The sequence below is a fragment of the Misgurnus anguillicaudatus genome, chromosome 13 (genome assembly GCF_027580225.2).
Source record: "Misgurnus anguillicaudatus chromosome 13, ASM2758022v2, whole genome shotgun sequence".
NCBI lineage: Eukaryota > Metazoa > Chordata > Actinopteri > Cypriniformes > Cobitidae > Misgurnus > Misgurnus anguillicaudatus.
In genome coordinates, this window is record NC_073349.2 from 11750670 (window position 1) to 11775489 (window position 24820).

A 24820-nucleotide genomic window follows, 5' to 3' on the forward strand; every position below is an offset into this window, starting at 1 on the left:
AACTTTTATCTGAAGGTTTCAAAGAAAATATTTGCACTGTCAGAAAAAATGTGCCTAGCTGTCACTGGGGCTGTATCTTTTTAAAAAGCACACTTTTGCACCTAAAGAGTTCATATTAGTACCTCAGAGGTACATATTGGTACCAAATGTATAAATATCTGTACATGAATGGTACATATTAGGATTTTTTAAAAGGGTATTGCCCCGGTGACAGCTTGGACCATTTTTCTGACAGTGTATAAGCTTTGTGTTTACAAACAAGAGCATCTCTAGTTTGCGTTGTTGTTTTTTTATCTAAGGTAGTTAGCGGTATGTCCAGCTTGTTTGTTTCCATGCAACAAGAGGGTTTCATGTTTTAACTGTCACCCTTTAATTGAGATTAAAAAAAAACTTCACTATTGGCCTGTGTGCTTTTTCCTTTGAACTCTTTTGAAGCCACCTGATATGTTTGCGTGAAGAACAGACTGATATTTAAGTCGTTATTCACTGACAAATTGTTTTTCTATTAAATTACTGAAGCATTATAATTTTTGGGTGAGCTATGCCTTTAAGGTATTAAAACTGCAATACATGTTACATTGCACATTTTGTTTAAACCACCACTTTTCTTTCAACATAATATAAATTACTGTGCTCGTGACCCAGTGTACCTAGATTTAAAGGGCAAGGAGCGGCTCTTGATCTTTTAATGTTGTCTTATCCCGAGGCTGTTGGTTTTTCTGTCTTAAATGTCTGTTTGATAGTTGTTTTATCTACTTGAAGAATAAATGAGGAAATAAAACATTAAATATTTCAGATTTGGTGACTTGGATAACTGCAGACTATTATACAACTATTAAATATAAAAAATATATTTCCTGGCAATGTACTTCAAAGTCACCATCATGTGGTTGTTTTAACCAATGTTTAAGGAACAAACTTGACTTAAATTTTGTTTTCTTGTAGATTACGCCTCTTTCTGGTCCAGTGGAGGGCGGTACTGTGGTCACAATTTTTGGATCTAATCTGGGTCAGAGAGCAGAAGACATCCAGCACTCTGTCACCATAGCAGGGGTCCCTTGCAGAGTCATAGCCGACAGATACGAGGTCTCCTCAAGGTATTTCAAGCTTTATTACAGTATTATACCGTATGAGAACAATACTCGGGTATAAACTGATGATGATGTTATTGAGTTGATATGCTGTTTATTACAAGCAATTGCTAATGGTATTGTATTAATGGCTTCGGGCAGTTCGGTTGTAGATTGTGGTGAAGAGTATTGACCCATGCACCGATTAATGAGAGGTCTCTCTGTGTTCTTGTTAGCATTGTTTGTGAGACCACAGCGAGCGGAAGGGAAACAAGCGGCCATGTCTCCGTGGAGGTTAAAGGCGGAGGAATCGGGCAATCTGCCCAGCGCTTCAGTTACCAGGTAACCGCTAATCCAACAAGCCGAAAATGGGATATAAGCGGTTTAGGAAGAATGACCCTAATGCAAGGAATGCAGTTAATATTTACATAAAGAGGTCCATTTTTAATCAAGGGTTTTTACTAGAGATGCACCGATGTTAAATTTGTCAACCGATACCGATTATTCAGACCGATATCTGCCAATACTGATAGTTTGGTGGTTATATTAACTTAATTCTGAAGATTACATTTTCTGAATGTTATTCACCATTAATATTAAACATTAATTGATTGATGTTTCTTTACATTTTTATACACAGAGCTGAAATTCATTGCATTTAACTGTTCTCTTTTGATTGACAGGATATATCGGCCATCACTATTGGCTGTTTTTATACTATCGGACGATAATGTTAAAATTGCTTTTATCAATCGGTACAGCTCTAGTTTATACGTGTACATTTCCAAAAAAGAGTAAATGTGAGTAAACATGTTTTATTAACTCTTTCCCCACCATTGACGAGTTAAGTCGTCAATTAAGAGAAAACGCTTCCCTGCCAATTACGAGTATTTCCGGTTTTCCGCAATGCATATTATCCACCAGGTGGTGCTCTTCCGCAACGTATAAAACCCAGAAGTATGGCCGTAGTGCAAACAGCTGTATGTCCGCCTAAGTTTTGAGGATCGCTCTGAATCTGATCTCTATCAAAAGTCCTTCACAAAAATGCTATTATCTCAGCTCAAAATTGTGTTTTTGAAGAAAAATACTCATATTTGAGAGGTGATTAAAAGAGAACAAATGAAGGATGAAATGTTTTTTTGTTGTTTTTTTTTTAAATCATAGGGGTCTCATTTGATATATTGTATATATTTTAAGAAGAAAATTTTCTGGAAGGCATTAAACTTTTGTAAAAATCATTAAAAAAAAGTTGGCGCTGGCTGGCAACTTTTTTAAAACTGATGGGATTTATTGGAAAGTAAAACAAAAATACTAATTAAGAACACTATTTTGGTTACACTTTATTTTACGGTGTCACGATTACAATAAAACTATACATGTAATAATACTTAATAACCCTACTTACTGTTTGGGTTGGGTTTAGGGTTAGTTGCATGTAATTATGCATAATTTACTGTTTATTACTGTAGTAATTACATGCAACCTGTGTATCAAAGACAATGTCAAATAAATTTTTTCTGTAGCGTGTTTTTTATAGTGCATTTTCAGATCTCTGTATGATTGAATATTTTGTGTAATATTTCTGTGTGTGTTGTGTTTCTAAACCCAAGGACCCAGTGTTATTGGACGTGTCTCCTCTGAAAGGCCCAATGTCAGGCGGCACATCGCTCACCATCACAGGACGAAACCTTCTAACGGGCCATCCCAACGAGATGGGCGTCCTGATTGGTGGAGTCCCATGTCACATGTGAGTGACTGTGTCCTCTACTGCATTCCAGCTAGACAGAAGTCATCGCTTAATTTCATTATGATATCATCTCAACCACACACAGCTGCTGTTATTTACAGCTGATTCTGTCATAAATAATCCCCTGTCCTTCTGGGAAATATTTCTGGATCAGGGAAAAACAATGAGTAAAATCTTACAAGTTTCAATGGAATGTATTGTAATCTGTCGTGTTTGGGGACTTTTTTAAGATTGATCAATATGTGTTTTAATAAAGCCTGTGTTTGTGTGTGTAGTTATTCTGAGCAGCACAACGATCGTGTTGAATGTGTGACTGGAGGGAATAACCGAACTGGAGAAAGTGCCGTTACCGTGCGGTTTGGTAAAGCACAGCGCCATCTGTCGAAAGTTTATTATCACTACACACCAGATCCTAATGTAACCAATGCCATTCCATCTAAAAGCTTCCTTAGGTAAGAAATATAATAATTGTGGCTTTTTAAGAAATAGTTTAGATTTTTTGCAATATAGTTGTGATTTACTGTTTTTTACATTAAATTATTCTACGTAATGTAAAGATATTTAACCTTGATAAGTTTCATAGGCAGGGTCACATTTATTTGATCATATTATATCCCACATGCTGAATTAATTTATCTGTGTTTATGTAAGTGGGGGTCGAATCATTCGAGTGTCCGGCCACCATCTAGATGTGGTACAGGAGCCGCGTATCCGTGTGACCCTGACCCCTCTAGAGTCCCAGACTCAAAGGAAGAGGAGGAGCGTGTTGGCAAGCGAGAATAAAGTACACTACGGTCCTCTTAAAAGAAGGCGTCGGATAGTCCCTGAACTGGACTGTCGTGATAGTCTTTGTGTCGTCAAACAGGTAGAGTTCACACAAGTGAGTCCATACTTGTGCCTTCTAATAAAGCATAATATCTGTTTACATCCACAATACTGTATATGTGACCCTGAACCACAAAACCAGTCATGAGTAGCACGGGTATATTTGTAGAAATAGCCAAAAATACATTGTATGGGTCAAAATTATCTTTTTTTGTCAAAAATCATTAGGAAGTAAAGATCATGTTCCATGAAGATATTATGTACATATACATAATATACGTAAGTATATAAAAAATTTGTAGGGGAGAGCGGGGCACAACCTAGCGCTTTTTGGTTTTGGCTCAATCATTTAAAAAATATTTAAGTTTGATTAATTATATTTTTACACAAGCAACACACACATCTCTGCTACAAATGAACATTTGAAGTTTGTTTCTAGTACTTACCATTCTTGGACAATTACACCAAACATGACAGAAGTGCAAACGTTACATCTTACCCCATAGGTGGGTTTAATTGTAACAGGCAGGGGGTTAGTTGTAACACTGCTAAAAATTAAGTTTGCAGGCAAATATTTCAATACTATTTTGTCTATATACTTGAAGTGGATATTGTTTATATATCTGTCTAATAATAGACAGGTATCCACATTGTATTCATTCATCCAGCCCTGAACTAACAATAGTTCAATTATAAATGGATTCAAATGTCTAAATATTTGAGAAAAAGCAGCACAATTATGACAAAAACATTTGTATATGTGACCCAGTCTATAATAATTATACTACAGTTTCAAAATCAAATTCTGAGATAATGAGCATCAAAGTCTGATTTTATTCATTCATTTCATTATGATTACAATCTTTGACGTGACCTTATTCAATCAATATTAAAGATATTTGACCGACGATTTTTGATAAGACATGCAGATTTATTTTGTTGGCAGCCAGCAATCATTTGTGTGTAGCTTATTTATAACAACTGCAAGAATTACGCTAACATTAGCGGTTTTCATATCGTAAGTGCTGAGAGGTTAGTTGTAACACAGCGTTACAATTAACCGCGCTGGGTCAAAATATTTTCAAGCCCACCAAAAAAGTTGCTAAGACATATTTCAAAACGATGCTATGTTTTAGTCAACAAGACACTGATTAAGATGACATAGCATTGGATTTGGTATCTTACACACCCAACTTAGAAACCGAAAACAACATATGATGAAAAAATGTACTTGCATGCCACCAAAACACTCGTTCATCAATAACTCTCTCTACATTAACATTATACATTTCCAATAATTTGCGGGAGACATACCAGAAAACCAAACGCTCAACCTTGTGCAACAATGTATACAGTCCATGTTACAACTAACCCCACGTTAGTTTTTGCCTCGCGCACTCCTAATATGTGTTGCTAAGAATGATTTTCTCAATATTTTGATTTAACCAAAAACGCTTAGCTGCAAAACCGCTAGCAAGCACCCACAGTTAGTGTCCACCTGCCGTTTTTGGTGCATACGCCCCCTTAAGGGCTTGTTATAGTCGTGCGTAGGTCCTACGGCGTAGGTTCCGCGTCGGTTTTCATTTATACTTTTTCGTCGTCCTTCGCGACGACGTGCAAACGCACGCGCAAACCACAGTAGCAGCGCGACCGTCAGAGAAGAAGAGGCTTGGCGAGTTAACCCACAAACGAAGAAGAAACAGCAACTTGTTGTGTATGATTTGAGAAGACCAGCAATGATAAAAGTAAATAGACAGCGACTTTTGTTGCAGTTTGATTTAAATCACTCCTCAACTTTGGCTCATCTTTGTTTTCACCGTCACAAAAGGAAATACCTATGACGCAGTTTTTTTACCTGATGGGAGGGGTTCTGGTGGACCAATGATGGCGCTTGCGGTCCGCATAGATCTGACGCGCTATTAAAATTTTTGCGAGGTGCACGTCAGGCTACGGACTATAAATCGCCCTTTAGTGACTGGTTTTGTGGTCACATATGTTCACATCCAATTGTGAAAGTTATATGGCTCCTAAGTGGTTTATGTTCTGGTTTTTGTCAGGTTGAAGAGCAGTGCACAGTGAACAGTTCCACTTTAATCCTGTGTCCCACTCCAGAAGTGGGGCCCGAGGCCCTGCGTGCCGCAGTAAGCGTCCACTTCCTCTTGGATAACCTCCATTTTGAATTTGAGGCGGTCAACGGCGGCCCCTTCAGCTATGAGCCGAACCCTGTTCTTCACGACCTCAATCAACACGATCCCAGCAAACCTTTCCGCCACAAACCCGGCAGCATCATCTCTGTTGAGGTTAGAGTTCAATGCATATCTATCATCTCTTATTCGTGGGTTAATTATTCATGTGCGAGTTATTTATGTCCCACAACCATTTATATCAGATAATGTGCTTTCCCAAACAAGGTTCCAATCTGATTGACTGATTTTATGTTATTTCATATGGGTAAACAGGCTTGGTATGATGGAAAATAAAAACAACTTTGAATCAGATATTTTTAGTTTCAAAACAAGAAAATGTTAGGAGTGTTTGGGAACCTTTCATAATGCAAGCATAGTACAAATTCCTTCATCTTTAAATGTATATTCTTTAACATTTGATTCAGGGGGAGAACCTGGACCTGGCCATATCTAAGGAAGAGGTGGTGGCCCTGGTTGGAGATGGAGAGTGCACCGTCAAGACTTTAACCAGGAATCATTTGTACTGCGAGCCGCCAGCACAACAGCCACCGGTGTCAGCGTCCAAGAAACGAGATTCCAATGACGCACTCCCAGAATTCACTGTATGCCAACTTGTATCTGAACCCTTTGTTGTTTTGGTGTTTCCTAGTGATGTGCTATAAAAAGAAGTGTTTTGTGTGTGAATAGGTGAGGATGGGAAATCTCAACTTCTCTCTGGGTCGGCTGCAGTATGATTCACAGGGTCAGGCCACTTTCCCTCTGGAAGCTCAAGTTGGAGTCGGGGTGGGAGCCTTTATTGTGGCTCTTATTGTGCTGGTTATCGTCCTCATATACAGGTATTTGCAACAGAGATCAGCCATGTAAATGTTAGACATAGACCACCAGTCGGAGGTTGGATGTGCTTGATCTAAATTGTTTAAATTCCTAGTTTTGTTGTAATTTGTGTGAAGGTTGGCTACTTTGAAGAACCAAAATTTTAAGATTTACACTTATGCATTTGGTAGATTGCACTAAACCATACAGTTTATCAGTATGTGCTTTCCCTCAGATTGAACCCACAATCTTGCCATTGAAGTGTGTGTTGTTGTGTCCAAATATTTGTCTGGTAGTGCACATTACATATATTTATGTTCTAAACATATGATTTTGCCAAAGCAACTTGCATTAAATTGTGTAAATCATATTATTGGCCAGTACCAGGACAGGCAGCTGAGAATAAACACATCTTGCAGACTTACCCTTATAGAGTCACATAAGCTAAAAAAGTGAGCGACACCGAGCGACACGCACTCGCTTGATGGGCATTCCTGGGCATGCCTACTCCTGGTTGCTTGGCAACAGTAAAGCTCTATCAAAAGTCACTTCAAGGGTATTGTTAAGTTACAAGAATGATGTTTTTGAATTTAAAAGTATTTATTTCTCAATAAAATAACAAAATATATGAGATAAAATGCCAAACTTATCAGATATATACAGAAATACGCATTTTCCACCACCTTGAATTATTTTCTCCGACTCGAGCCATTGATCTACTTCACGCTGCCACTTCACTCCGATTGGCAGTCGCTTTGTCGCATCGCTCAGCATTTGCATAAAATAACCTTCTTTTCTATTTTGGCCCCACCTTGCTCGCCGCAGTGGCAGACTCGTCGATTGTCGCTGGCAAACGGCTACTCCCATTGAAAATGAATGGTAGCCTGTCGCTCTGTCTCTTGTAGCTAATGTGACACTAGGGTTAGCATCTATAACAGTGGGGAGTAATATTATATGAGAATGTGTGTGTTTAACAGGAGGAAAAGCAAGCAAGCCCTACGAGACTATAAGAAAGTTCAAATTCAGATGGAGAATTTGGAGACCAGTGTCAGAGATCGCTGTAAAAAGGAATTCACAGGTCAGACATTGCCATATAAACATTTACATTGCATTTGGCAGACGCCTTAATCCAAAAGCAAATTACAGTTCATTTATAAGTATGTTGGTCTCCTTGGGAATCAAACCCATGACGTTTGAGCTGCTTATGCAGTGATCTACCAGTATAGAAACGCAACAGCCAAATGCTGTTTATTTTATCATAAGCGTATGTGATAATAAAGAACTTCTGCATTTTATGCAGATCTAATGACGGAGATGATGGACGTATCCAGCGATCTCATGGGATCTGGAATTCCATTCCTGGACTATCGTAGGTACTCTGAGAGGATCTTCTTCCCTGGTCACAGAGAGTCACCGCTAACACGAGACCTTGATGTTCCGGCTTGTCGCCGGGCCACCGTAGAGCAAGGCCTGGTTCAGCTGTCTAACCTTCTCAACAGCAAGCTGTTCCTCACCAAGGTTTGCTTTTCCTCAGAGATAAGGTATAGGGTCTATAAAAGGTTTAGAGTTCTTCATTTGTTGTGTTTATGTGCTTCTGTACAGTTCATTCACACTCTGGAAGCCCAGCGGACCTTCTCTCCGAGGGACAGGGCGTACGTGGCGTCTCTCCTCACGGTGGCGCTGCACGGCAAGCTGGAATATTTCACAGACATCTTAAAAACTCTGCTGAGTCACCTGGTGGAGCAGTACATCACCAAGAACCCTAAACTCATGCTGCGCAGGTCAGCACATCTCATATCATTGTTTCTCACTGAATACATATTAGTGTACATGAAATGGTTATCTACATAAAACCATAGATTTCCTGTATTCTACATGAAACCACAGAATTCTCATTATATACGTGAAACCCAGAATTCCTATTTATGTATGTGAAACAGCAAGTTCCAATTTATCTACTTGAAACCGCAGAATTCCAATGATCTGTGTGAAACCGCAGAATTTCCATTTATGTACGTGAAACAGCAGAATTCCTTATTTATTTACATAAAACTGTGAATTCCCATTTATGTATGTGAAACTGCAAAATTCCTATTTATGTACGTAAAACCACAATTTCCCATTTATCTACGTGAAACAGCAGAATACCCATTTATCTATTTGAAACTACAGAATTCCCATTTATCTACGTGAATCAGCAGAATTTCTATTTATGTATGTAAAACTGAAAATTCCCATTTATCTATGTGAGAGTGCAGAATTCCCATTCCTATTTGAAACTACAGAATTCCCATTTATCTACGTGAAACCGCAGAATTCCTATTTATGTACGTAAAACTGTGAATTCCAATTTATGTATGTGAAACCGCAAAAATTCCTATTTATGTACGTAAAACAGCAAATTCCCATTTATCTATGTGAGACAGCAGAATTCCTATTTATGTACGTGAAACGACAGAATTCCCATTTATCTGTGTGAAACTACAGAATTCCCATTTATCTACGTGAAACCACAAGATTCCTATTTATGTACGTGAAACCACAGAATTCCCATTTATCTATGTGAGAGTGCAGAATTTCCATTTATCTATTTGAAACTACAGAATTCCCATTTATCTATGTGAAACCGCAGAATTTCCATTTATCTGTTTGAAACTACAGAATTCCCATTTATCTACGTGAAACAGCAGAATTCCTATTTATGTACGTGAAACGACAGAATTCCCATTTATCTGTGTGAAACTGCAGAATTCCCATTTATCTATTTGAAACTACAGAATTCCCATTTATCTACGTAAAAACAGTAGAATTTCTATTTATGTACGTAAAACCGCAAATTCCCATTTATCTATGTGAGAGTGCAAAATTCCTATTTATGTATGAGAAACCACAGAATTCCCATTTATCTGTATAAAACCGCAGAATTCCTATTTATCTATGTAAAACCCCGAATTCCCATTTATCTATGCGAGACCACAGAATTCCTATATATGTACGTGAACGACAGAATTCCAATTATCTATGTGAAACCACAGAATTCCCATTTATCTACGTGAAACCCCAAATTTCCTATTTATGTACGTAAAAACGCAAATTCCCATTTATCTATGTGAGAGTGCAGAATTCCTATTTATTTATGTGAAACCACAGAATTCCCATTTATTTGTGTGAAACCGCTGAATTTCCGTTTATCTATTTGAAACTACAGAATTCCCATTTATCTACGAAAAACAGCAGAATTTCTATTTATGTACGTAAAACCACAAATTCCCATTTATCTATGTGAGAGTGGAGAATTCCTATATATGTACGTGAAACCACAGAATTCCAATTTATCTACGTGAAACCGCAGAATTCCTATTTATGTACGTAAAACTGAATTCCCATTTATGTACATGAAACCGCAAAATTCCTATTTATGTATGTAAAACCGCAAATTCCCATTTATCTATGCGAGACCGCAGAATTCCTATATATATACGTGAAACCACAGAATTCCAATTTATCTATGTGAAACCACAGAATTTCCATTTATCTATTTGAAACTACAGAATTCCCATTTATCTACGTGAAACCACAAGATTCCTATTTATGTACGTGAAACCGCAAATTCCCATTTATCTATGTGAGAGTGCAGAATTCCTATATATGTACGTGAAACCACAGAATTCCCATTTATCTATGTGAAACCGCAGAATTTCCATTTTTCTGTTTGAAACTACAGAATTCCCATTTATCTATGTGAAACCACAGAATTTCCATTTATCTATTTGAAACTACAGAATTCCCATTTATCTACATGAAACCACAAGATTCCTATTTATGTACGTGAAACCGCAGAATTCCCATTTATCTACGTGAAACAGCAGAATTCCTATTTATTTACATGAAACCACAGAATTTCCATTGACCTATATGGAATCAGTGAGTCCCCATTATCCCACATAAAACCACAAAATTGCTATTTATCTCAGTTTAATCACTGAATCCCCATCATGTGGAATCATCGAATCACCATTACTCTATATGAAACCACAAAATTCACTAATGCTCTTTATGTACATGATGTAGATGACTGAAATTGATAATAGCTGTATGAAATGATTGATCCTCAGTGGAAATGAATCTCTTTAACAGGACTGAGTCTGTAGTGGAGAAGCTTTTGACAAACTGGATGTCTATTTGCCTGTACTCCTTCCTCAGGGTTAGTAATGCTTCTTCTGCTCTGTGTTAGAGTTATTTAAAGAGACATCCAAGAAAGATGACTGGTTGATTTCAGACGTTTTGTTTTGCATTTATCTGTTGTGTGACAGGACACGGCAGGCGAGTCTTTCTACATGATGTTCAGAGCCATTAAGCATCAGGTGGATAAGGGTCCCGTGGATGCTGTTTCAGGCAAAGCTAAATACACGCTGAACGATAACAGACTACTGCGAGAAGATGTGGACTACCATACTGTGGTAAGAGAACCACATCTGCACTTTGTGGTGGAAATATACATTTACCTACAGGATTATTAGGAACACCTGTTCAATTTCTCATTAATGCAAATGCAACCAATTACATGGCAGTAGCTTCAATGCACTTAGGGGTGTGGTCCTGGTCAAGTCAATCTCCTGAACTCCAAACTGAATATCAGAATGGGAAAGAAAGGTGATTTAAGCAATTTTGAGAGTGGCATGTTTGTTGGTGCCAGATGGGCTGGTCTAAGTATTTCACAATCTGCTCAGTTACTGGAATTTTCACGCACAACCATTTCTAGGGTTTACAAAGAATGGTGTGAAAAGGGAAAAACATCCTGTATGCGGCAGTCCTGTGGGTGAAAATGCCTTGTTGATGCTAGAGGTCAGAGGAGAATGGGCCGACTGATTCAAGCTGATAGAAGAGCAACTTTGACTGAAATAACCACTCGTTACAACCGAGGTATGCAGCAAAGCATTTGTGAAGCCACAACACGCACAACCTTGAGACGGATGGGCTACATCAGCAGAAGACCCCACCGGGTACCACTCATCTCCACTACAAATAGGAAAAAAGAGGCTTTAATTTGCACAAACTCACCAAAATTGGACAGTTGAAGACTGGAAAAATGTTGCTTGGTCTGATGAGTCTCGTTTTCTGTTGAGACATTCAGATGGTTGAGTCAGAATTTGGCGTAAGCAAAATGAGAACATGGATCCATCATGCCTTGTTACCACTGTGCAGGCTGTTTTCTTGGCACACTTTATGCTCCTTAGTGCCAATTGGGCATCGTTTAATTGCCACGGCCTACCTGAGCATTGTTTCTGACCATGTCCATCCCTTTATGACCACCATGTACCCATCCTCTGAATCAATGTCATGTAGAATTAAGGCAGTTCTGAAGGCGAAAAGGGGTCAAACACAGTATTAGTATGGTGTTCCTAATAATCCTTTAGGTTAGTGTACTTAGCATTGTAGTTTGTATGACGGTTTTGCTACCTCGAACCTGGTGACATAATCCTGAAATGATTGTAGTAGTAATTATACTACACTTACACATTACACAGGTGCTTTTCGAAATGTTATTAGCACGCGCATTTGAACCCAAAACTTTTAATGACCTACATTGAATGTTTTTTAATGTTGCTCCATAGACTCTAAATGTTCTGGTGAGCAGCGGAGGCGCTGGTGAGTCACAGACGGTCCCTACCAAAGTCCTGGATTGTGACACCATCACTCAGGTGAAGGAGAAGATCCTGGAGCAGACGTTAAAGGGCACATCATACTCCCACAGACCCACTGCAGACTCCGTTCATCTGGGTAAGAGTCGCTGGATCTGATCTCATATTTTAAGACAATGAAACAATCATCAGATAAAAACGAATGACTTCTGTTTTTGTTGGTGTAGAATGGAGAGCAGGAATGGCTGGTCATCTGATCTTGTCAGATCAGGATTTGACATCAGTGGTTCAGGGGTCCTGGAAACGCCTCAACACCTTACAGCACTACAAGGTCTGTTAAGCTTAAAGATTGTTTATTTAGAGTAAAATAAAAGATACACTTTTATAGGTCAGTGCTGATATGTATGTTTTCCCTACAGGTTCCCGATGGTGCCACAGTAACACTAGTGTCACGACAGTCCAAGCAAATCCACCATGACAGCCATGACTACATACCAGGAGAGAGTGAGTCTCACACATTTATTATCTAGATGAATTTCATTTAATATGTAAGATATTTGTGATCCTGCCTATGAAAACTCATCCAACATAGTGTAAAGATCATTCTGTGAAAAATTACCTTGATATCTTTAATATTGACTATGATATTATTTTCTCAGAGACTCCAATGTTGGAGGATGGAGATGATGAAGGAGTTAAACAATGGCATCTGGTGAAGGCCAATGAGGAGGCAGAACTTCCCAAACACAGACGAGGCAGTCTGAGAGATAAAGACCGTGAGAGAGCCAAGGCCATACCGGAGATCTACCTCACACGTCTGCTGTCTGTAAAGGTACCACATACAAATGCGACGCCCCTTATAGAGTACCTGCTTAATGGGAAAAGCATGGAGCGCTGCATCACTCTCACTCTTTGTTTTTAGGGTACACTGCAAAAGTTCGTAGACGATCTGTTCACTGTGATTTTGAGTACCAGTCGACCGGTTCCTTTGGCTGTGAAATATTTCTTCGACTTGTTGGATGACCTGGCGGCACAGCACAACATTACAGACCCAGAGACCATTCACATATGGAAAACAAACAGGTTTGTAAACTCCAGGTTTTTGATGAGCAAAGAATTATGAGTATTTTGGGTCACAACTTATTTTTGATTCTGTTTTACAGCTTACCGCTGAGATTCTGGATCAATATCCTAAAAAACCCTCAGTTCATCTTTGACGTTCAGGCCTCTGATAATGTAGACTCTGTGCTGTCAGTCATTGCTCAGACCTTCATGGACTCCTGTACCATCGCCGACCACAAACTGGGCAGGGTGAGCCAATCAGAATGAAGCATGATGAACCCAAAATATAGTATTTTTGATCAAATTAGTATTTTTATGTTTCATGTGTTGCACACGCAGGATTCCCCGATCAATAAGCTTCTGTATGCGCGAGATATCCCACGCTACAAACAAATGGTGGAAAGGTATGCATTTATATTATAAACAGAGGTCAATATATTTATTTCGTAAGACGTAATGTATAAGCAGCTGGTTGTTATTGCAGAATTATTACACAGCACTCTAAAATGCTTGATTCTGATTGGCCAGTTCTGACATTTGCAGATTTATTATTGCCAGATAGTACAGTTTAATATTACACAAAAATCAAGTATAAATATGTATTTTATTAACTTATATGACATTATATTTACAAATTATAAAAACAAATAGTGTGTTTGTGACATTTGTCTTGTCTCATCTTAAAACCGGAAATAAACGGATTTTCCTCGCAGAAGGTCTGCATTCATTAAAAATTAGCAAATAAAATATTTCAAATCAATATTTAATGTTCCTTACCTTACTTATGAGGTAAATATCAGTGTAATAAGCAGGATAATGTACAGACAGCCAGTTGTTATCGTGAAATAAACCCCTTCAGTGTGATACAAGACCTTCCACTTTGCGTCGGGTCCTGATCACACTGTTGGGGCTTATTTATGTGATATCAACCTGTTTATTACATGGCTATTTACCTCATTAGTAAGGTAAGGAACATTAAATATTTATTTTATTTTATTCGCTCAATGAATGCAGACCTTCCGTGCGTAAATTCCAAATTATCTTGTCAATTAAGAGAACACACTTCCCTGCCAAGTTTTTATGGCAATCCATATTTCTGCTTCGTCCACTAGGTGGCACTCTTACACAACTTATAAAACACTAAAGTATCCACTGATCCAAATACAGTAAAAAATCTGTGTATGTTTTGATCATCGTTCTGAATCTAATCTACAACAAAAGTTCTTTACAAAAATGCAATTTTCTCAGCTTTTAGGTCTGTCAAACGATTAATCGCGATAATCACATTCAAAAGAAAAGCTTTTGTTTGCATAATGTATGTGTGTGTCCTGTGTGTAATTTTTATGTATATATAAATACACACATACATGGGGCGATGACCTGACATTAATTATTTTGTGTCCATATGTATAAATTACATGTAAAAGGGTTCAAATTTTAAAATAAATTAGCAGATTTCTTGCATACATTCTCGTTTTTGAGGACCAAGTCTAAAATTTCTGGTTTTATTTCATTTTGACAGAATATTTGGGGGATAATTGCAAATGTCAATGTGGTGTAACCGGTCTGTGTCAATTGATGTAACTAGTATTTTTTTAAATGAAAATATAAATATATTAATTAAAAATGTGGAGTAAAATATAATGATCTAGTTTAGTGTAATATGATATTTTTACATACATTTTTACATCATTTGTCCAAGATTATTTAGAAAACAGAGCTGTTTTCAGCATATGTCAGGACAAATATTACAAAAACGCATTAAAATGTACATTTATAAATAATGAATAAAATGATATTTTAAAATTATTTTTTTATCATTACGCTTACATGCCATCAAGGTGGATAAAATATTTAATATTTTTCATTCTTTGGTGCAACTGACGGTTACACCATTTGACATTTTCAGGTCCATTCAGTCTTAACTTTTATAAAAATGGAGCAAATGTAATTTTGTATTGCATAAAAATAACATAAATACACTATGTGCATTGAAATAAACCTGATGCATGCTTTTAAAACAAGTTTTTTAAAAAGATTTTTGAATTTGTCATCTTGCCAAACGACCAACATATAAATATACACATTTCTTTTAAGTATATATCATATAAATACATATATAAATAATATATATTTGTAGTAATAAAATATAAAATATTTATATAATATACACACTCACGTAAATGTTTCTTAAATATATTTTGATAAATATATATATTTTTGTGTATTTATATGTACATAATAATTACACACAGTACACATGCATATATTATGGAAACAAAAAAGTTTATTTTGTATGCGATTAATCACCCTATCAGCTTTTTGCTCAAAATATGGTATTTTTGAAGAAACCTACCCATATTTGAAAGGTGATTAAAAAGAGAACAAATGAAGATAAGATGAAACATCTTTATTGTTTGTTTGAAATAATTAAAAGACATGTTTATATTTAAGTTTTGTGTAATAATAAACTGTACCTGTCAAAATTATTTGCAGCATGTTATTCGTTTTGACCGGTTGTTATCTGGGAATATGTAGCAACCGGCCAATCAGAATCAAGCATTCCAACAAGCCTTATAAAAATGTTTTAATATGCAACTACTATATTTTTGGCACTCACACTACCTTGATGAATGTATTTCACCAGATATTATTCAGATATACGACAGACCATCCCTGTCAGTGACCAGGAGATGAATTCTTCACTAGCTGAACTCTCAAGGGTAAGGATATTTAGCTTTCCTATACATACTTCACTTCACTGTATCTGATGTGTATAAATAATCATTAATAAAATCTTTGCCTATCTTGCAGAATTACTCAAATGAAGTGAATCATCTGGTGGCATTGCACGAGTTATACAAGTATATCAACAAATACTATGATCAGGTGAGACTTGATGCTTGTGGTTATATAGGGCTGGACACTCAATTGCTTCTAGACTAAACTTGTTTTACGATCTATGATCAGATTATCACAGCATTAGAGGAGGATTCAACGGCTCAGAAGATGCAGCTGGGATACAGGCTTCAACAGATCGCCGCAGCTGTGGAGAATAAAGTCACTGACCTTTGACCCGTGACCGCGAACAGACACTTTGAAAGACTGAAATAAAGACAGCCAATGAGAGAGCAGAGACCCTGCCCGGAGCAATGAACTCTCACTTCCTGCGGTTCTGAAGGATCCTGAGAAGAACAGAGGGGAAATTGAGATCTTTAACGCTGTTACAGTCGAAGACACAGCATTTGTAGATGTTATATCTGTCTTAGATATTACACACATACACTGTTGCTGGTCTGTAGAGTTGCTCTTTCTCTTTGCTTTTGCTGAAGGTTTCATGCATTCGCCACACGGGGTGCCCGACAAGATCTGTACGCTTTGCCTGAACGTTTTCTTTTTCTGTTGGTGTGATGTTTCTGATAGAGAAGCATCCGGTTTGCTAGTGCTTCAGATTTTTTATGCATTATCTGAATATTGCTCAAAGCAAGTCTTACGCAGACCAACATAAAGTTTGGGAGGGTGTTGTAAACTGCCACGCTCAATGTCTTAATAATAAGAGTTTATGAAGGATTGTTTATAAAGGACGTCTAAATTAATGATGTTACGTGATCCTGGTCTGAAAAATAATTTTTAGGATGCTTTGTTTTTATCCAAAACATGTTTATTTGTGAGAAACACTGGTTAAAGGGACCTCACCCTGACAGAGCCGTATGTACTGTTTTCATATGGCATAGATTACAGTATTATATTCATTAACATGCATGGGTACTCACAGAGATAAGTGGTTGGCACATGCATGTCGCACGTGTAGACCTCTTTTTTTTTTTTTGAGTCACATTTTATCAATGATGTAAATGGAAGGTTAACCTGATTAACACACTTGACAATTGATTTAGGTAAATAGGTTGTGTCATGTAACGTTCAACATGCTTGGTTGTAAATTTTACATAGTCTTCGATGGTTTATTCTTCAGTGTTAATGTGTGCTGTTCTGATGTTCTTGTTGGCTTACATCACTAAAACAAATATGGTTTACCTGGCTGTCCTAATGGGTACAGATATCTCCATATGGGTGATTGTGTAACTGCAGGTACATTTGGTGTCAAGTCATTTTTTCAACTGGTTATTATTTTAATAATTTGGTACCCATTATGACGAAATCACAAAATGTCACAGGCCATAGCAATATAATATTTAATGTAAAACATATCTTATTTAACTGAAAATCATGGTTTTCTTTTTTCTGAATTAGTGTCAACTCTGTTACTGTCAACGTCTGTTACCAGGGTTGTGTGTGTGTGCGTCTGTGAGTGTGAGAGAGATATTTTGTTTTCCTCTGTACATGACTGCCAGTTCTGTTGCATACTGTCAACACTGTTACTCTATTCTGGTAACAGAGTTAGACAGTGGCAGGGTTGACAGTTGTGTATATGTGAGAGAGAGAGAGTTTGTGTGTCTTTTGTGTGTTACTCTACCTTGGTGGCAGAATTGACAGGTATGTATATGAGAGAGAGAGAGAGTGATAAAGTTTGTTTCTCTGTGCATGACTGCCAGTTCTGTTACATACTGTCAACACTGTTACTCTTCCCTGGTAAACGAGTTTGACAGTAACAGTGTTGACAGTTATGTATGTGAGAGAGAGAGTTTGTGTGTCTTTGTGTATGACTTCCATTTCTGATAAATACTGTCAACACTGTTACTCTACCTTGGTAACAGAGTTTGACAGTAACAGTGTTGACAGTTATGTATGTATGTGAGAGAGAGAGTTTGTGTGTGTCTGTGTATGACTGCCAGTTCTGATATATACTGTCAACACTGTTACTCTACCTTGGTAACAGAGTTGTAACAGTGTTGACAGTTATGTATGTGAGAGAGAAAAAGTGATAAAGTTTGTGTTTCTTCGTGCATGACTGCCAGTTCTGTTACATACTGTCAACACTGTTACTCTTGCCTGGTAAACGAGTTTGACAGTAACAGTGTTGACAGTTATGTATGTGAGAGAGAGAGTTTGTGTCTTTGTGTATGACTTCCAGTTCTGATAAATACTGTCAACACTGTTACTCTACCTTGGTAACAGAATTGACAGGTATGTATATGAGAGAGAGAGAGTGATAAAGTTTGTGTTTCTCTGTGCATGACTGCCAGTTCTGTTACATACTGTCAACACTGTTACTCTTCCCCGGTAAACGAGTTTGACAGTAACAGTGTTGACAGTTATGTATGTGAGAGAGAGAGTTTGTGTGTCTTTGTGTATGTCTTCCAGTTCTGATAAATAATGTCAGCACTATTACTCTACCTTGGTGGCGGAGTTTGGCAGTGGCAGAGTTGACACTGACTAATTCAGACAACATGAAATTATCATTTTCAGCTATATAAGGCACAGGAAGTATTATATTCACCCTGGCTTGTCACATCTTGTGATCTGTGGAGATTAGTACTAAATTATTAAAAATATAACCATTTGGGACACCAAATGTACCTGCAATTACATAATCACTCATGTGTGTACGGTACATCCCTGCACATTTGGCTGAAATGGTTACGACTGAAGTAGTTTTTTTATTTTTAAGCGATCATGATCAACATTTCTTTTAAACTTTTCACAAATTGTGTGATTTTTTTTTTTTACACATCATGACTAACATAGAGTTGCTATTTGGAGATGTGCTTTTATGTGCTTTCAGCAATACAAATTAGATCAGATGCCAAATTGTAAATGGCTAAACTACCTGTTTCATCTTTCCTTATTTACAGAAATAGCTAATGTTTGGTAATTGTACAATATTAGTAAATGAAAAGGTAATGTAAACCAGTTGCCCAGCAGTTACAACCTGGTTAATCCCCGAGTGTTTTTAGTAAGCACAATTCGTTCCCTGCTTAAGATGATTTGCTGTATTTTGGAAAATGGTAGGTAGCTGGTTTCTACTAGTTCAGAATGGTCAAGCCAGTGGTTTGAAGCATGGTGTCTGCTCGACCAGCCAATGTGCTGCGATTGGATGGCAACAAACCAGCTACCAACCACCAAAACACAATAACTGGCATAAGTTGCACACTGTTGGAGTCACATGCTGTTCGGCTGTTTCTGCATTTATGATCATGGCTCGTTCAGCTGTTCTTTTGATGATTGACAGTTCAGCTATCTGTGTTTTTACATAGTGCGAACACTGAATGCACAAATGTAACCTGAACTAAATGCAGCTGCTGCCTCTTACACTGAGCATTGCTTACATACAGTAATTGATTTGATTTCTATATATTTATTTATTTATTTTGTGTTCAAAATGGATTGATGTACAGACCAAATTTCTGTAATTATGACATCCCCCCAATTGTTTTTTTTTTATAAGATTACCTTTAATCTGTGGCTGAGAGCTATAGGTTTCAATATCTTTGAACATTAATGCAGGATTCTTTTCGCTGTAGTTCACTGTTATGCTGGCCTTTTGGTTTGTATGATACACAACTGATTGTTTTGTAAGTCTTGCAAGGGACGTGCTGGCTATTCGAGGCTATTGTAAATTGTTTGATCTCCTCGCTCTTTTTACCTGTGCATTTCTACGCATTTCTGTAAATAAAATGTGCGATCATAAATGTTTCATAAGCCGTTAAACTGAAGCAAACGTCAGTTTTTATCAGCTGTTCTGTAATACACTGTTGAAAAAGTTTCATTTTAAGACAGAATGGTTAAATCTTCGCATTAAAGGTTTAGTTCACTTAAAAGTTCAAGTTCTGTCATTATTTTGTTAGCACCGTACATGACTTAGTCTCTCTGTATGGACCAGAAGGCATGAGGCAGGATGTCAGCTGCTTTTATCAGTGAATCAACATGAATTTTAGTCTCTTCCTCATAGCTATTACAGTAAAAGATTTTGAATACATGTCACAAGTTGACTTTCTTTGGGGTTGGAACAATGTAAACTGTAATAGTTTAATTGGCCTTTTTCAACAGGTTGGCTTGTGTAAGTTTAAATGTGACCTTGAACACAAAATCAGTCTTAAGGTGCACAGGAGTATTTGTAGCAATGGTCAAAAATACATTATGGGTCAAAATTGTGCTATTTTTATGCCAAAAATCAATAGGACATTAACAGTAAAACTGTATTTACCTAGGCATAGATGAATAATACAAACTCTGTGTATGGTCATGAGCCTCAACATTCTTTCCTTCTTCTTATGTAAATCTCGTGCATACAAAAGACTGCTGGAAAACAGGCCAATCTCAACATAACACTAACTGTGACGTTATAGTCGAGATGGACACCCCTAACATTAAATGAAGTAAAATGTCAGTAAAATGTTGCTATGCTAAAAACAAATTTGTGACTGCTGATTTAGCGCTATATGCTAGTTAATGCTATATGATGAAGTTTTACTTTTGACATTACAGTTACGTTTTGCAGGTTCCAAAACCTAATGGAAACTCCAAACAATTAGTTGTTTCTCAAAATCTGTATTTTGGTCTGATACAGGCTTAAACATAAGGTCTGTTTACACACACAAAGCTACTAAAAAGAGCCGTTCTGCGAAACAGCCAATCAGGGCAAAGCTCAACATTATTATTCATGACCCTTTCAAATAAGGAAATAATAGACCATTTTATTCTGGGGGCAAATCCTAGGGTTGTAAATAGACATGTCTGGATAATTTTGCTCTTAATAAAGCCACATACACTGAAAAAAATGTTATGTTGAATTTACTTAATTTTATTATGACAAGAAGATGCACACAATTAATTTATCTAACTCCAGATATATTTTTTAAGTTGAGTGTACTTTTAATTTATCAATTGAGTGTACTTATATTATATTATAGTAATTTCAGATTAATTATATTCATAATTATTTCAAGTAGAATTTACTCAATTTTTTTATGTTCAGTACACTAAAATTAATTATGTGCAACCAAATCAATTTAATGGTTTAATTTCTACATACTAAAATGAAGTTAATCCAATCGCTTTTTAATCTCTTATTCTATTTAACTTTCCACATTTAACTGCCACATTATGTTGAGCAAGTAAGAAGAGACTCAATAGGTCTCAGTACTGGCATAAGCACTGTTTACATCATGATTTTCATCGTGTCACTTATTGTCTATACACATGCAAAACTCAAAACAGAAACAGAAACTCTTCTAAATCTCAAAGATAATTTAACCTGAAACACTAACAAGTCTTCCTTTTTTGTTAAAAACACAAAAAAGCGTTTAATTTCAAATTTTATTCTCCAAATGCAGTCCCATGCAAAGCATGCTGGGAAGTACAAGCCCACTGCCTAGTTTGTTATATTTACTTAAATAATTCAAGTAGTTTCAACACAAAATTTCCTTCTTACAAATTTGGGTGGATTTTACATAATAAAATTAAGTGAAATTTACTCAATAATTTATTAATTTAGAATTAACTTACATTTTTTGTGTTATTTTTACTTTTTACATTTTTTTAATAGAATTTAATAATTTCTTAAATTTAGTAAAGTTAAATTTACTAAGGCACAGAATCATTTTTTTCAGTGTAGCTTCTATAGGTAGATATCAGAAAACAATTTTAACATATTGTATCAATGCATTCTTTGGCACCTTTAAGTAAAGATCATGTTCCATGAAGATTTTTTGTAAATGTCCTACCGTAAATATATCAAACGTGTATTCATCATTTGTAATATGTGTTGCAAAGGACTTCTTTTTGACAACTTTAAATAAACCCCACTGCTTCGCGGGGCTTATTGCTTTTATAAAACAGTTACTTTATATGCATAGCAGGTTTTCATCAAATAAAACACAAATAAGTTGTAATTATATTAGTACAAATATTAGTCTTCCGCCAAACAAAGTAGTTCCTCAGATTCAAGTGTGACTGATACAGAGCGCAGTTCACAACCAACACAGACGCAGCAAAGACACAATGAAAATATCATTTAAGACTGTGATGTTTATTTTTATAAATCAACATTCATCTAATTTTTAACATTTATATCGTGCAACTGTTGAAGTGATGATCAAATATGCTTGGAAGCATGCTGAACTCTTTCCCCGTCAGTGTTTTTTTTTAAGTTGCCACCCAGTTTTAGTTTAATGCCTTACAGAAAAATGATCTTCTAAAATATCAAATGAAAGAACAGACCATCTGCTTTCAAACAACAACAAAAAAACGTTTCATCCTACCTTCATTTGTTCTCTAATCACCTCTCAAATTTTTAGCTAAAATATGGTCAAATATTGTCTTATCCTAACAAATCATACATCAGTGAAAAGCTTATTAATATTTGAGATGATGTATAAATCTCAATTTCAGAAAAATTACCCTTATGACTGGTATTGTGGTCCAGGGTCACAAATATGTTGCACCATTGACCCGTGAGGCACATTTCATTCCTGTGGAATGACAGACATACTTGAATGTAAACTTGAACTTGCTCTACATATCTCCATACAGTCTCTCTCTCTCTCTCTATTAGAGCAAATGTTTGTATGTCCACCAGTAAGATATTTTCAACTTTATCATAAAGCCCCCTATGGCGAAAAATAGGATAAAATGTAACATTTGTCCACAAAGTGTCCTACACATTACATTAACATTTAGGCATTCAGACGTAAGGAAACAATCAAGTGATTTGGCAATAATGCAAGAAGTGTTTCAAATTAAAGAAAACAGACTTATATTTTTAGTTTAAAGTTTTCATTTCTCAGGACCGGTAAGTGGTCCTCAGGTCATGATTGTAATGACATACGCCAACTTTTGTGTCAATATGCCAAATCCTTTACAGTCTATGCATTTGGCAGATCCTTTAACCAAAGTGACTTACCATGCATTTTATACATTTCTTTATATTGTTTATGAACCAGTTTTTTATTTAACATGTTTTTTGGTAGTGAATCCCTCAAATTCTTTCTACATATAACTGTTTTAATCAAATAGCAAGTTCAGTTTTGCATTTGCAAGGATAAGAATAAACACAGATTTACTTTTGACTCATGATGCAATCTTGAACCAGTGCTCAATTTAGAGTGCAAGCCAATGGGGGACTGCTCGAGAATTGAGGGAAGACCTTCATTCATGAAAACTCAAAAATCTGACCAGCTTTAATGAAACTTTCATAATATATTCATAGACTCTAGTTTTGGTTATATGTGTAACATGTCATATGTAAAACCCATTATAGTCTATCTATTTACATTCGTGTTTTATCCCCCTAATACTTCATAATCCTACTGTTTATCATCAGATCTAACACTATGAGTAATGTGTCAACAGACTTCATTTAACCCAGACAACTACTGTATGTCCTTGCATCGCTCTGATTGGTGACTATTTTTAAACTCTAATTTTAAAACAAGACAATCTACAGGAACCACAGTCAGCATAACTGTACGGCACGTGATGAATTCCTCTGTCTTTTTATAGATGCTGATGTCACGTTTGAGTTTATATTCCATTCCAAATATACTGCTTAATATTTACTGCCCTAAATACTGTTAGAGACAAGCCCTAACCCCATTACCTCAATATCTCTAATGGTTTCATTTTTAAAACTTCTCAGTATACTTCAAGAAATCCTGGGTTATTTTCAAACCAATGTTGGGTTGGGTGAAAAAGGCACGAGTTCAGCTGGTTGGGTTGCAATTTAACCTGTGCTGGGTTGTTTCAACCCAAAATGCTGAGTTTTAACCCATTGTTGGGGCAAATATAAACCCAACAACTGGGCTCGTCCCTTTCTGACACAAGGCTGGGTTGAAAATAACCCAACATTTGTTCGAGTGTAATGGTACTCTGAAATGATTTATTGTAACTTTGGTCTTCTTTGTGGGTTCCCATACAGTAAAAAAAAAATTTCTCTGGGCAAAAATATTTTTAAAATATATGCTAAATGCATTTTGTAGAAAGTAAAGCTTCATTAAAGTATATTTTGAAAATATATTTAGTTTAAACCTTCATATATATTAAATATTAAATTCAAGAGCAACAAATAAATATATAATTTTACAACCCATACGACATTTTCCTGGACAAATATAAGTATGTATAAAATATAAAACTTTATAAAGTATAAGTGGCAGCCGGTGACTTCTTTAATCGTGCACACGATCCGAGCTTTGTCACAACATGTATGTAGCCCGTCATGTGTGTGGTTCGTCATTTCAAAATATGTGTTCGGCGCGTCAAGTGAACCTGTGTGCATCACGTGTCTTGTCAAAATAAGTGCCTGCTGCAGATGCATCTAAAGGGTTTATGATAAAAGAGACGCTCGCGTTTGCCAGATACTCGCATAATCTCATGCGTAATAATCAGAGTTTACTGTTAAGGGAGTGTCTTGCGTGTATTTTGTGAACGTGAGCATCTCTTTTATCATAAACGGTTTTGACGCGTGTGCACCAAGCACTTATTTTGACAAAACACGTGATGCACATGGTTTACATGATGCAACAAACACATGACACTCCAAACATATTTTGAATTTGCGCCCCTCGGAAGAGCAGC

The 24820-nt window shown here is 36.5% G+C and overlaps 1 protein-coding gene across 4 annotated transcripts in view; it reads left to right on the plus strand.

Annotated features, from left to right (window-relative positions):
* Nucleotides 1-17379, plus strand: part of plxnb1a (plexin b1a) — a 132587-nt gene extending 115208 nt beyond the window's left edge. For 3 of the 4 annotated variants that reach the window (XM_055187620.2, XM_073875015.1, XM_055187622.2), the window contains 23 exons: nt 946-1097; nt 1307-1412; nt 2681-2817; nt 3093-3269; nt 3469-3697; nt 5700-5942; nt 6254-6430; nt 6516-6664; nt 7619-7719; nt 7942-8159; nt 8244-8422; nt 10779-10845; nt 10955-11101; nt 12257-12422; nt 12511-12614; nt 12703-12787; nt 12943-13115; nt 13206-13366; nt 13447-13594; nt 13685-13749; nt 15993-16068; nt 16160-16234; nt 16316-17379. In XM_055187620.2, the coding sequence (XP_055043595.2) occupies nt 946-1097; nt 1307-1412; nt 2681-2817; nt 3093-3269; nt 3469-3697; nt 5700-5942; nt 6254-6430; nt 6516-6664; nt 7619-7719; nt 7942-8159; nt 8244-8422; nt 10779-10845; nt 10955-11101; nt 12257-12422; nt 12511-12614; nt 12703-12787; nt 12943-13115; nt 13206-13366; nt 13447-13594; nt 13685-13749; nt 15993-16068; nt 16160-16234; nt 16316-16420 (3240 nt within the window). In that variant the 3' untranslated portion in view covers nt 16421-17379. The remainder of the gene's footprint in view (nt 1-945; nt 1098-1306; nt 1413-2680; nt 2818-3092; nt 3270-3468; nt 3698-5699; nt 5943-6253; nt 6431-6515; nt 6665-7618; nt 7720-7941; nt 8160-8243; nt 8423-10778; nt 10846-10954; nt 11102-12256; nt 12423-12510; nt 12615-12702; nt 12788-12942; nt 13116-13205; nt 13367-13446; nt 13595-13684; nt 13750-15992; nt 16069-16159; nt 16235-16315) is intronic. The other variant, XM_055187621.2, reaches the window with a different exon arrangement.
* Nucleotides 17380-24820: the final 7441 nt, after the last annotated feature.